The sequence below is a fragment of the Fukomys damarensis genome, unplaced genomic scaffold (genome assembly GCF_012274545.1).
Source record: "Fukomys damarensis isolate Sample0158 unplaced genomic scaffold, DMR_v1.0_HiC HiC_scaffold_26, whole genome shotgun sequence".
NCBI classification, from domain to species: domain Eukaryota; kingdom Metazoa; phylum Chordata; class Mammalia; order Rodentia; family Bathyergidae; genus Fukomys; species Fukomys damarensis.
Window position 1 is genome coordinate 29,181,645 of NW_022900938.1, and position 12,600 is coordinate 29,194,244.

The 12,600-nt window shown below is 34.1% G+C and overlaps 1 protein-coding gene across 3 annotated transcripts in view; it reads right to left on the bottom strand.

Moving 5' to 3' along the window:
- Window positions 1-12,600, bottom strand: part of Scn2a (sodium voltage-gated channel alpha subunit 2) — a 114,526-nt gene that overhangs the window by 66,691 nt on the left and 35,235 nt on the right. For 2 of the 3 annotated variants that reach the window (XM_010606879.1, XM_010606878.1), the window contains exons 4-10: window positions 7,947-8,036; window positions 7,115-7,243; window positions 6,420-6,511; window positions 5,266-5,538; window positions 2,564-2,627; window positions 919-1,060; window positions 574-780 (exon numbers count right to left, since the gene is read on the bottom strand). In XM_010606879.1, the coding sequence (XP_010605181.1) occupies window positions 574-780; window positions 919-1,060; window positions 2,564-2,627; window positions 5,266-5,538; window positions 6,420-6,511; window positions 7,115-7,243; window positions 7,947-8,036 (997 nt within the window). Of the gene's footprint in view, window positions 1-573; window positions 781-918; window positions 1,061-2,563; window positions 2,628-5,265; window positions 5,539-6,419; window positions 6,512-6,603; window positions 6,696-7,114; window positions 7,244-7,946; window positions 8,037-12,600 lie in introns of all 3 variants that reach the window. The other variant, XM_010606880.1, reaches the window with a different exon arrangement.

Genomic DNA, 12,600 nt, shown 5'->3' on the forward strand with positions numbered 1-12,600 from the left:
TCATCAGGGAGTCCAAATTTAAGGATTTACAGAATAAGAGGCAGAGAATATTAGTGCTTTGATTATTTCTGTATATGATTCACAGACCTGCATTTGCATACTTCATATGCAGGAGAAAAAGTATTGAATAGTTCTTTACCTCGCCAGCTGCTATGAAATAATCTTCTCAGTTTGACTCTATTTTTCTACCCTTTCTCACCTCTAGTAACACTGCAATGAAGAAGCAACTTTAAGGAATCGCTGTTCTCCAGAATATAAAGAAAATGCTTCAGTTACAGGCATGAAGCTCTACCTACTCTCTGAGCTTGAATAAATAAGGGAGTTAGTAGTCAATTTCTTCAGCAAGGCTCAAGGGAAGGAAACATATCAAAGAAGAAGTTATAATTCTCAGTGTTTCAGTACCAACCTGAATGACGGTAGTCACTAAAATAAAGTTATAAATTCCTAATGACCAAGTGCACTTCTAATACCAAATACATATGACTTTTTAAATGTCAACTACCATGCCACTAACCTCAACAGTTGGGTCAGCAAATGGAGATAAAGCAAAAGATCTTGGGTTGTTAACTATACCTGAGCTTCTTCTTGCTGCTTTTTCAGCTGTTCAAGCATCTGCTGGAATTCAGCTTCTTTCTGTTCTGCCTCTTCCAGTGTGGCCTGATTCTGCTCCTCATATGCCATGGCTACCACAGCCAGGATCAAATTTATTAAATAGAATGAGCCCAGGAAAATGACCAGCACAAAAAATATCATGTATGTTTTCCCAGCAGCACGTAATGTCTGTAAATATGGGAGATATTTTGATAAATTTATATAGACTGTTACAAGTTCACACACTGAGTAATAAAGTATTGAACAGCAATCTTTAAATTATCAGTATTTCATGCTTCCCAGAAGAATCATTATGTCTGTCCTCACCAGTTGATAAAGGTTTTCCCAGAAGTCTTGAGTCATGAGACGAAATAAGGACAGGAAAGCCCAGCTGAATGTGTCAAAGCTCGTGTAGCCATAGTTAGGGTTTCTCCCAGCCTTCACACAGATGTACCCTTCTGGACACTGGCTGTAATTAGGTAGGGAGAAAGAGAGGAGATCCACAGCTTCAAGTCTGCTAGTTGGCTTTTCTATTTTTGGAGATGCCTTTATACAGGCACTGGGGAAAGCCTATTTCTTTCACATTATCTGGTGCTTAATCCTGCAGCATGTGAACTCATTTAAATCCTAACTCAATCTATTTATTATTTTTATCTTGTGGATTTTGCTAGGATTCCTAATTGTCAAGTTACATTTACCACACCCCCATATAAAAGCAATCACATTCTGATTAGATTAGCGTCTTCTGGAACTTAAGCCTGACCAGGCAAGTAAGTCTACAGGAAAAACTGTGAGGTGTGTGAGTGTGTGGTAGGGTAGAAGTGTGGACATTTTTTTTTTTTTGTACCGGGGATCAAACTGGGTCCTTGCCCTTCTGAGGCAGGCAGTGGCACCACTGAGCTGAATCCCAGGCCCAGAGGTGTGGACTTAACAAGTGTGAGTAATCTCAGGGGAAGAATGACAATATGTAGTTGATCTTAAAGATCAAGGTGACCTCGGTATTGTGCTTATTTCTGGGCTGAATGATCTTAGGCAAGTTTCCTAATTTTGTTAATCTTCACATACCTCATATGTAAGAATGGGCTGATAACAGAACTCAAAAGTGACATTGAACATTGAATGTATAATATTTGTAGAGTGCAGACAAGAATTAAAATGTCTGTCATTCTTGTTTTTTGAAAACTGGAGATATGGTCAGCATAATTTTTACCATAGGAGTCAAGTGTAAAGACTAGTACTGAAAATGTTGTTCTAGATATTATTTACTAGTGCTTACAATCTTCTCTTTTACCAAAAGAATATTTGACATTTCTCCATGGTTGTAAAATCTTTCTAAATAGGGAAATGTAACTAAATCTCTGAAATTTCCTAGGCTTTGGTCTACGTCATTCACAATAATTAAAAGCTATATATAGCTATGCATTCACTAATCTACTTAACCCACCACCTTATTATTGTAGTACCCTTTTATTTCATGAAAAACAAAGGCATAGTTTTTATACGGTGTAGTCAACTCTCCAGAAGATGATTTTGATTTGGAGGCATTTTGTTTCAATATGCTAGACATATAGTTACCATGCCTCAGATATCGACATTATCTTCAGAGAGATTTTACATTTCAAGCCACGGAGATCACATTAACATAGCATAAATACAATATCACACTTCTACAAGTACATGCTTATGAAATTCTATTAACTTAAGCTTTTTATGTATATGCACTGCTTTTGTATTTTTTCAATGAGCTAATTTGGACGTTTGGATATGACCTAGTATGGAAAAATAATTTCAGCAGATGAGTATGTGAAGGAGGTGAGAATCCACACTTAACCCGGCTATTCTGAGAGGCAGCGTGAAGTGGAATTTGTGGAGGGTTTTGGATGAAGAGTGAACTGGCCAGGTGGGGAGAGCTGACAAGTTATGGAGGTCGATGGGCCAGTGCAGACTTAGATTTAATGGAAGCACAACTTACCCTGCATCTGAGCTGTTGCCACACAACAGAGCATCATTCTGCCCTTCCAAAAAATAAAAGTGACCTATTCAAACAGCAAGGAATAGAATCATTAAAAGTCTTTCAAACACTTCTGCCACTGTGTTTAAGTCATAAAACTTACACGTTTTCAATCACAATAAAATGGATAAACTGAATAAATACGTATGGCTAAATGAAAAGATTTTCAAATTGAATATTTGTTTAGTATTCACATTTGTTTAACATGAAAATAACACTCTTTACTAAACTAGTGCTTAGAAAATCTGTTTTAAAAAGCAACAATTCCATAAGGAATAACTATTATACCATTCTCCTATCAAGACTGATTACAGATACAAACTCAAACTGCTTGAGTGCTTCAAAACAGAGCTGTGGAATTAAGACTGCTTGCCTGGCATAAAGTGAGTGTGAAACAAGCCTTGTTGCTTATCATTTCTTGCATGAAAATAAAATTTTACTTTAAAAATACTTTTTTGCCTGAATTCAAAATAGATGTAGACATTTTTTACTGCCAATTTAATTTCTCATGGAAACTGGGCTTAGGTGTTTACTCCCATGTTTTTTGTTGTTGTTGTTGTTTTGGGTTTTTTTTTTTTTGGAGTTTGCTTGATTTGTCTTTCAAATGAACAAAATGAACATTTTTTCTGGGACTACATTTTGTCTAAGTAGATCTAATTTTCATTTTTAGGATATATATAACTACAAAGATGATCTGAAGAAATATATATATATTTCACAAACACACACCTAAATGAATTTAAACATACATGTCTTCCTCCAAAATTTCTTATGTTCATATTTAAGAAGATTGAAGTTTTGTTCAAAGATACTCTAATAGATTATTTAGCAAGATTCTGGGTCATAATTTTGTGAATATTTTACATCAAAGTATACATTGAAAAACAATTTTAGATCTTTATAGATTTAAAGGCCAGAATATTAATACAATATCAAAAATATATGTATTTGTTTTGCATGTAAAAATTTGGGTTATTATTTTTATATCATAGTCAAGAAGTATTTTTAAAACAAAAATTTAAAAATGTGACATTTAAGATTTGATTGCCTAAAAATTAAAATCATTTTGACATCAAATATAAGCAATAAGATGAAAAATAACCTGAGAACACACTGGTCAAAGTAACAGGCAAATTGTTAATATTCCTGATAAACTAGAGTCCTTATGACTCTGGGAGCTGAGGCAAGAGGATTATACATTTCAACCCAGCTTGTGCAACTCAGAAACTTAGCAGGACTCTGTATCAAAATGAAAGGGGAAAAAAGGGGATATAGCTTAGTGCACAGGCCCTGGGTTCAATATTCAGTACTAAATTATAAAAACGAAAGCGAAAAGTCTACATAAATTTCCTCAAAATAGTATCATCCAATAAAATAAAGAGTAAAAATATCAACAGAAAATTCACATTATAAGACATACATAACTTGTCACTGGTACTAGTAAACACATTTAAAATTATTTAATTATTAAGGAACAAATAAAACAGTATAGAATATTTCCTTCTACCAATAGATTTTAAAATACTGCAATACTCGAGGCAAGTAGGAGTTTAGTAAGGTGGTCATTGCTGCAGGGAGTACAGAATACTATGATTTGTCAGAAGAACAACTTGACACTGTATCTGTGCAGCCTACAAATAGCCATTCTTTTGACCCCTTCTAAAGATACTAATATAAATCCATCTGAAGGAAACAATTAAAAATAAAGAAATGATGTATGTGCAAAGTGTGTCACTGTGCCACTGTAATATGAGTGGATAACAAGTTTCATAACTAATGTAATCATTTGCTTCATTTATTTGCTGATCCAACTTCTCTGAACCTTATTCTCTCAAGTATAAATATTCATAAGAATGCTAACTTTTTAAACAGTACTATAATGTGAGAAGAGGTATAATTTAATATCCTAAAAAAACAAGTAGACCATGAAAGATATCTTAGAATAAATGTCGCAGTGGGGTATATGTTATGAAGACACCAGTGGGACATGTGCAGCCTAATAGTGCATGGAGAGGAAGATATTTAGTCTACTGAGTGATGGACGTTCTGGCCAAAGGGATAAGAAACAATGCTGAAGTATATGACATCATAAGATTATTCTGATATCCATAGCTATAATACAAAGATTGATTCCAAAGCAATAAATTAGAATATCAATAAGTGAATCCATGAATCAAGGTTGCTTAACTTTCAATGAGTTCTCATGTTCTGATTTCATCTTGGTGGAGTCTGTTTCCACGAACATTATATGTACTCAAGTCAATCAAATAGGTCCAAATTATTTTCTCCAGTCTTCTTAATAACATATTTCAGTATAACACATTCAAACTCCTAATTGATTCAAACCACTGATTTAATAAGATGAATGGAAACTCCTGACCAGTGTTTACCAATAAATACTATTTGTTTATGCAGCACAATATGGGATTGTTTTGGACACGACATTGTGTCGGAAAAGAGAACACATTGTTCTGCAATGATAATTTTTATCATGTCAACTGAGACATGAGGAAAGAGAGGTAAGGTAGTGCTTGATTTCCTTATTAAAAATACTATGACATTAAATTCATCATTTGATTCACATAATAGTTGAGATAATTTTCACCTTAAATAGTTATTAATATTTAAAAAATTAAGGTTAAAGATAAAAAAGTATGTCTTACTTTTATCCTCAATATATTCATCCCAGTTAAACATGCTCACTGTCCTATTGAAAGTAGTACCATTCCCATCCAATGAGTTATTAAAGAAAGAAGTGATATTTATTTCAAAGGAAGAATTGTCTGGGGGCCATTGCAAACATTTATTCCGCAGGTTGCCCATGAACAATTGCAGGCCTATTAGTGCGAACACACTCAGACAGAACACAGTCAGGATCATGACATCTGAGAGTTTCTTCACTGACTGGATCAACGCCCCCACAATGGTCTTCAGGCCTGCAAACAAAATCAGAGGGAAGAATTTTAATGTACTACTCAGTGGCTACTTATCAACAAAAAATATCATGAGCTTGTCCTGGAGAATAAAAACGTCATGCAGAATGCCAACAATATTAGTTATTAATGTTTGTGACTGAAGAACATTTTCATGAAAAGCCTGCTAGCTGGTGAAAATGAATGAAAGCAGAACTTGTATGTTCATTAGGAAACTGTGAATGGAAACAATTCAAATATGTGTTTCCAAACACTCTTTAGAGCAAAAGAAATAATTTGGTTATTCATGCTTAAACATTGACCTCAAGTAAATATTTTGCTTTTATTTGCAGATGTCTTACTCTCCAACCCCTTATTGGTTTTAGAAAAATCTATCTGCACAGGGTAGGGAGAAATCTTCATATCATTGAATTATGAGTTTATTAGTTGATGGATCCTGAAACTTGAGTATGGGTTTAAAAAAAGGAAGACATCTGAAAACTGAGCCCCATGCAGCACTCATGCTATCCCTCGCTCTTTCATATATCTGCAGTTAGAAACGCCGCCAATTTGGGGCCCAAATGCTCAACTTTATTTCAGTTGGAATGTCTGATAGTTTAGCTTCTACGCAGAAAGCTTGATGTTACCAGATGCAAATCAGCTAGCCTGTTACTGCAAATTTCTCATGCAAAACTTGTTAAACTCAAAGGCTGATTTAGAACAATTGTTAAGAAAGCAACTAGTAAAAAACGAAGAATTGAATCCATCCAAAATCCGATGTACCAATTCTTGCTTTATACATAGTTATTTGCAATATGCGACAAGCAATAAGGCCTCTGCAAGAAAGCTGGGATTGTAGCGTCGATGCAGCTAAAGTCAGCCTCAGTGTTTAACCTAGCTCTCACCTGGAATGACTGAAATAGTTTTCAATGCTCGGAGAACTCTGAACGTTCTCAACGCTGAGACATTGCCCAGGTCCACAAACTCTGTCACATATCTGTAATAGGGAGTTCACACACAAACACAATAACACACAAGAAACAGTTGGAGATATAAGGAGCCTACCACCTTATACCACTTTCTTCTTACCTGGGATTACAGAAATAGTTTTCAAAGCTCTCAATACTCTGAAAGTTCGAAGAGCTGAAACATTGCCTAGGTTTACAAATTCTGTTACATACCTGTAGAATTAAACCAGAGTTATTCAGAATTTAGGGAAATCTAAGTTCATGTTGGTCTTTAACCAAGACTTTTCAACTTCAATAAGTGTTGCCATCGAATTTTCCAATTAAGAGAAAAATGGCATCGTTATTGATCATAATCTTTATTATTTGGGAAACCATTACTTTAAAGTGTCATTTTTGTTATTTGGGAAACTATTACTTTAGAGTGTTAATTGAAATCAAAACTATATAATTTATTATGATAGTTCCTAATTTCTCCAAACTGAATGATTTGATTGGAAGAAAAATATTCTAAATTCACATGATTTCTAAGGAAAAATGATTGATCTATAAAGGGAAGCCACCAAGGACAAAAATAGTATAGGCTTCCTGCAGTAATATACTCTCCAGGACAGAAAATGTATGAAAGTACTTACGCAAAAGTAATGACAGTGAAATCCAACCAGTTCCAAGGATCCCGTAGAAATGTAAAATCTTCTAAACAAAAACCCCTTGCAAGTATTTTAATAAGTGATTCAAAAGTATAAATTCCTGTAAAGGTGTACCTAAGAGAAAATGGCCAAGCTCACATTAAAGATAGATAGATAGATAAATAGATAGATAGATAGATAGATAGATAGATAGAAATAGTTATATTTTCCTATGATATGCACACACCCACACACACATATATATATTCTCTCTATAATATACAGCCTAAGCAGGGTTTAATGCATAAAATTACTATTTAATTAATTCTAAAAGACATTCTCATCAAATTAAATAAATGAACATTGTACTATTTTAAATACTCTGCATTTCAGTTTGATTTAAACAGACATAAATCCCAAAATGAATGAAGCAACTGTGTTTCATAGAATATGTACCACTAAAGGCCCTGAAATGTAGTCTACTAAAACATAGAACCGTAATATCTAAGAGAAAGGGAATATAAACATTAAGTATGATATTTATCTGTAGATATTGGCAAGCACTGGCAATCTCAAAAGAATATAAAACATGCAAGGAAGATAAACAGCTACAAACGCTGGCTGTCAAAGCCACTACAGTAACTTGGGTAACTGAGTGAGCCACTGCAAGTTTTGTCCGAGAAAAACTGGTTGTTGAAATGAATTTGAATTAGTGTCTGATTGCGAATAGATGACGTGATTTGGTAAGGAAACTGAAAAGGTTTCAGGATGTAAGAGGCATGATTTGAAACAGAAGGAATTGTACAAATTGAAAGATATTTTTAAATTTTCCACTTACTCTACATTCTTTGTCCAGTCTGGAGGGTTACTCATGGTCATAAACACACAGTTGGTCAAAATAGTGCACATAATGAGCACATTGAATAAAGTAGAAGAATATTGTCAAGGAAGACAAAATTCAAAAGAAAAATCTCACTTTCACGCATTACCGTGCTTTCACCACCACAAAGTTTAAAACTTGCAAGCTAATTATTTTATGATACATATTATTTTATCACTGAATCTTTTCTCTCCATTTCTGTAATTCAACTACACCATATCTAGAACATGTCCTCAGGCCAACTTATCATCAATTATTCTGATGCTATTTAGATAATTGTAATTAAAAAGATTAAAAGCAGATAAATGAGTTCATCGGTGAATAATTTATTGATTTAACTTTTCTTAATGACAGACTCAACCAAACAATAGAGCTGCAAGTTCAGCATGCAAGTAAATACTGGCAAAAATTCAACAAAACCATTCAAGTAATTAACTTAATGCATTATAAATTCATCCGAAGGGTCACCCAGCAGACTGTCTCGTAATAAAGTTCTTTATAAATTGTATTGGGGCTGGGGATTTAGCTCAGTGGCTCTGCCACCTTCCTCATGAGCTCAAGGACCAGTGTTTGATCCCTGGTACAAATAAATAAATAAAGCATATAATATACTGTAATTGCTCATAAAATTCTGACTTGTGAGAGAAGATCATTGGTGTCAATGCAGACATTGCTTGGGTTTGAAAGTAAGACCAAACAGTTTATTAAATTTCCTGAGATTAGACTGACTTGGCAATGAAAATAAGAAAAACCAATCATTTCACAGGATTGGTCTGTGGATAAAATTAGTGAAAATATGTAAAATTTTCTACCATGTAATGTGTGCGTAGTAGAGGCTCAACAAATGGATTTCCTTACTTCCTGAATAATAGAAAAAACACTGTTTGTAACAAATATGTCATTTGTTTGACCCTATCCTTCTCTGCCTTTGAGGTGTAACCAATACTCTTTTCTTTATGATGAAAAAACAAAACAGCAAAACAAAAACAAATCAGCAGTCAGATATTAAAATATTCAGCAGTCAGATAATTGAAATGACTTTTATATTTAATATGAAAACAGAAGAATTCACTTTCAATAATGTAAAACAGCACCCTTTTAAAATGTGAATTGAGACACAATTATAAAACTCTCAGAGGGAATAAATACTATTGATAATCCTTTTTATTGTTATATAAATCATGATATACTTTGCATACAATAAAACATTAACTTGATTACAAATGTTGTTCAGTAAGCCAGTGAGTAGGCAGTGTTGTATTAATTTAGTAAGGAAATGTCCAAATTAGTCAAAGCAATCCTTGATTGTTTTGTTTTTAGTAAGAGCGTTATAAGGGCCCTGCTTAATGCTCAATTTGTTAAAATGTATCCACATGAAAACCTTGATAAGTAAATGATGTACATCAGCCACGTGAGGGCACCACACTCTAAAGAACACAGAAAAAACTAGTTCAAAGAAGAAATGCAGTTTTTCATTGCTAAAAATAAAAACAACAAAAATAAAGCCAAAACTGCCTTGCAGACAAAAGTGAGATTACCTATTACACCTCTAATCCCTCCTCTAATCCCAGCACTCTGAGAAGCTAGGGCAGAAAAAAATCACAAGTTCGAGCCCAGGTTGGGCAACTCGGCCATTTAATGAGAGACTGTACTAGGGGTGTCACTTAGTGTGAAGGCATGGATGGGTTCAATCCCTAGTAAAATACACACACACACACACACACACACACACACACACACACACACACACTGCCTTTATAAAGCTATGTCTCCCTCAGTGCCTGCTGACCAGTTAGGCCCCATCAGGGAACCGAAACACTTTTAGCAGAGGGGTATCACCTAAATGAATGGCCATCAACCTCAGTGGTTCTCACCACAGCCCTCAATTTTTCTGTTTGGTTTCTCCTCCTGCCTATCAAGACAGATTTGAGCATTCTCCCCTTTCCTCCAATTTCAAACTTGCTTCCTCCATTCCAAACTGATACATTTATTGTCATTTCCTAGAGAGAGGAGACAGTGTCCCTCATACTGATAACCACTCTGCATGTGGTACGTACCGTACATGACATCTCGATCATTTTTACTATCCCTTTCTGGGCCTCCTCTCTCCTCCCATCCTCAATCCCCTTCCCATCTCCACAAAGTCTACCCTTATGTTTTTCTATCATTTCACTTCTATTTTACTCTTTAAATTATATTTTAGGTTCTGCTTAGAGATCATATGATATTTAACATTTAACGTTTATTGCACTTAGCATTATGGTCCCAAGATGCATCCCTTTTTCCTGCAAATAGCTCGAATTTATCCTTCCTTATGTATAACCCAACTTCTTGAAATAATTATCTTTCTTTTCCTGACATATTTATTGCAACCTCTGCCTGCCTACATTTCTCTCTAGAGGAGGAAAATATGTTCATGTTTTCTCCTAAAACAAAATGAGAACTCTGAGTTCCTATTTGACTTGCTTTTCAGCCGTACTCAACAAGGACAGTGATTATTCCCCTTTCCATGAAGTTCTCTTCCTTTTGTTTTCAGGAGGTCCTGACTCTCTGGATTCTGAATGCCTTGGGGGAACTAGTTTTCTATATCTTCTGACATAATGAATTTCCATTTTTGAAAAGAAATAGCATCATTGCCACCTACCCTCTCCTGCTATCATGATTCACTTATCAGTAAACACAACTCCAGGTGCTATTATGTACCATCAACATCAAATACAGCCCTCCGAGCAATGCTTTGCTTTGAATTCCATGTACACAACTCAGTTGTCCACATGGCGCCTACACTTACACATCTCACCACTGGTTCAAAATCGTTTAAAAGTTTCTGAGTTCCACAATTGAGCTAAAAATCTTTTCAATCTATCCCTCTGCTCCTTTGACATCTCTATATTCTATAACATGTCCCACAAACTAGCCAGCCATTTAGAATTTTGGATTTCTCTCTCTTCCTGAACCTCTATGTCCAACTTAGCACCAAATCTTGTTAATTCTGTCTTTATTTTTTATCTTTACACTGCTGTTTGGCCCAAGACTAACATTAAGTTTAATAGTTTATCTTTATTATTGCGGTCTTCTTTAAACTAGTATTTTTGAGCTTATGTTGGGCTCCTTTCAATCTATTCTGCACTCTGCTTCAAAACAACTTTTGTAAAATAATTTGGATCATTTTGGTGATTCTTCCCTACTTTTAGAATAATGATCAACATGGAATAAAGATTCTAAGAGATCTGACCCAGTTTATTTCTTCACCTTCAACTTCTTTTCATTATACTGTGTACATTCTAAAAAATCTGTAATTATTTTAGGATATAGAATGTTATGAATGTTTTCTTTGCCTTTTCTTAAATCAAAATCAGGATCTTCCAAAGTAGAGGTCTCCTGGAAAAGCTCTCTGCTTTAATCAGGCCAATTCATACATAACTTTTTAACCCGCAGATAAAGTTATTTCCAACAGACTGACAATTATATATCCATGTAGCACCATAAAATATTCTTCCAATGTCAAACTTCATTCATATTGGGCGTACAAGTTTCTACATTTTTTCCAAAAAGGTAGGATATAAAATAAACATATGGTGAAAATTAACACCCTGGTGAATTTTGTGTTACAAAGGACTCAGCCACAGTTTTATGGTACTTGAAAAAATTCTTTTTTATAATAGAATTTAACAATATAAAATAAAATATACTTAAATATTAATAATATGAAAGATTCTGTTTAGTAAGTCCTAGGTAATAAGGCATTATATTCAATGTTTACTACATTGCATATGTGTCATTTTAGTAGGCTACATTTCAGTTAAAAATCCTGACAGACACTTGAAAACAAATACAAGTATGTTGATTTTAAAATAAAACAGTGGATAACAAGAATTAGGTTTGTACAAATTTACCATGCTATGTCTCTAAAGTTTCAAAATCTATTAACTGTACTAATCATTCTTAATTTATATCAGTCACATATTTTCAAATTCCTGAATTTTGATGAGGAACTGAAATAGCAAGGATTCTGATAATCATAACAAATATTTAATGAACAAGTACAATGGAGGTATAAATTTTATACTGGTAATATTGTGCATTGAAAAATAAAAAAAAAACTGCACATCAAAGCAGATTTCACTGAAATACGTAATTCTCCTGCAAAGAATTTAAAATAGAAGTCTAGCTTTTTTATATTATATTAGGACTTTTAAAATTCGGTCTTCAAATACGGGAAAAAGTAAGATTTTTTCTGATTCATTCAAATCTCCCTTTCACTTATTTTGTATCTGATTCCCAATCTCCAATTTAACAGTCACTGAGTCAATACACATTCTTGAGGCTGGAGGGTGTATGTAGTCCCGTGGTGGAGCACATGCTTAGCACTCACTAGGTACTGAGTTCAGTCCCTTGCACATTAATACTCATTCTCCCAGTGTATACTTTATGAACAGAGTACTCATCTAAGTCTAAGTGCTCCCCTTAATTTCATATATCATGCATGTTTACATAAGGGAAAAGCAATTTTTAAAATATAATAATTTATGGAGAGATTATATAGTACATAAGTTATGGGACACTCAAATATACATCCCAACTTTATTACTCATTTTTAATGCTAACTCAA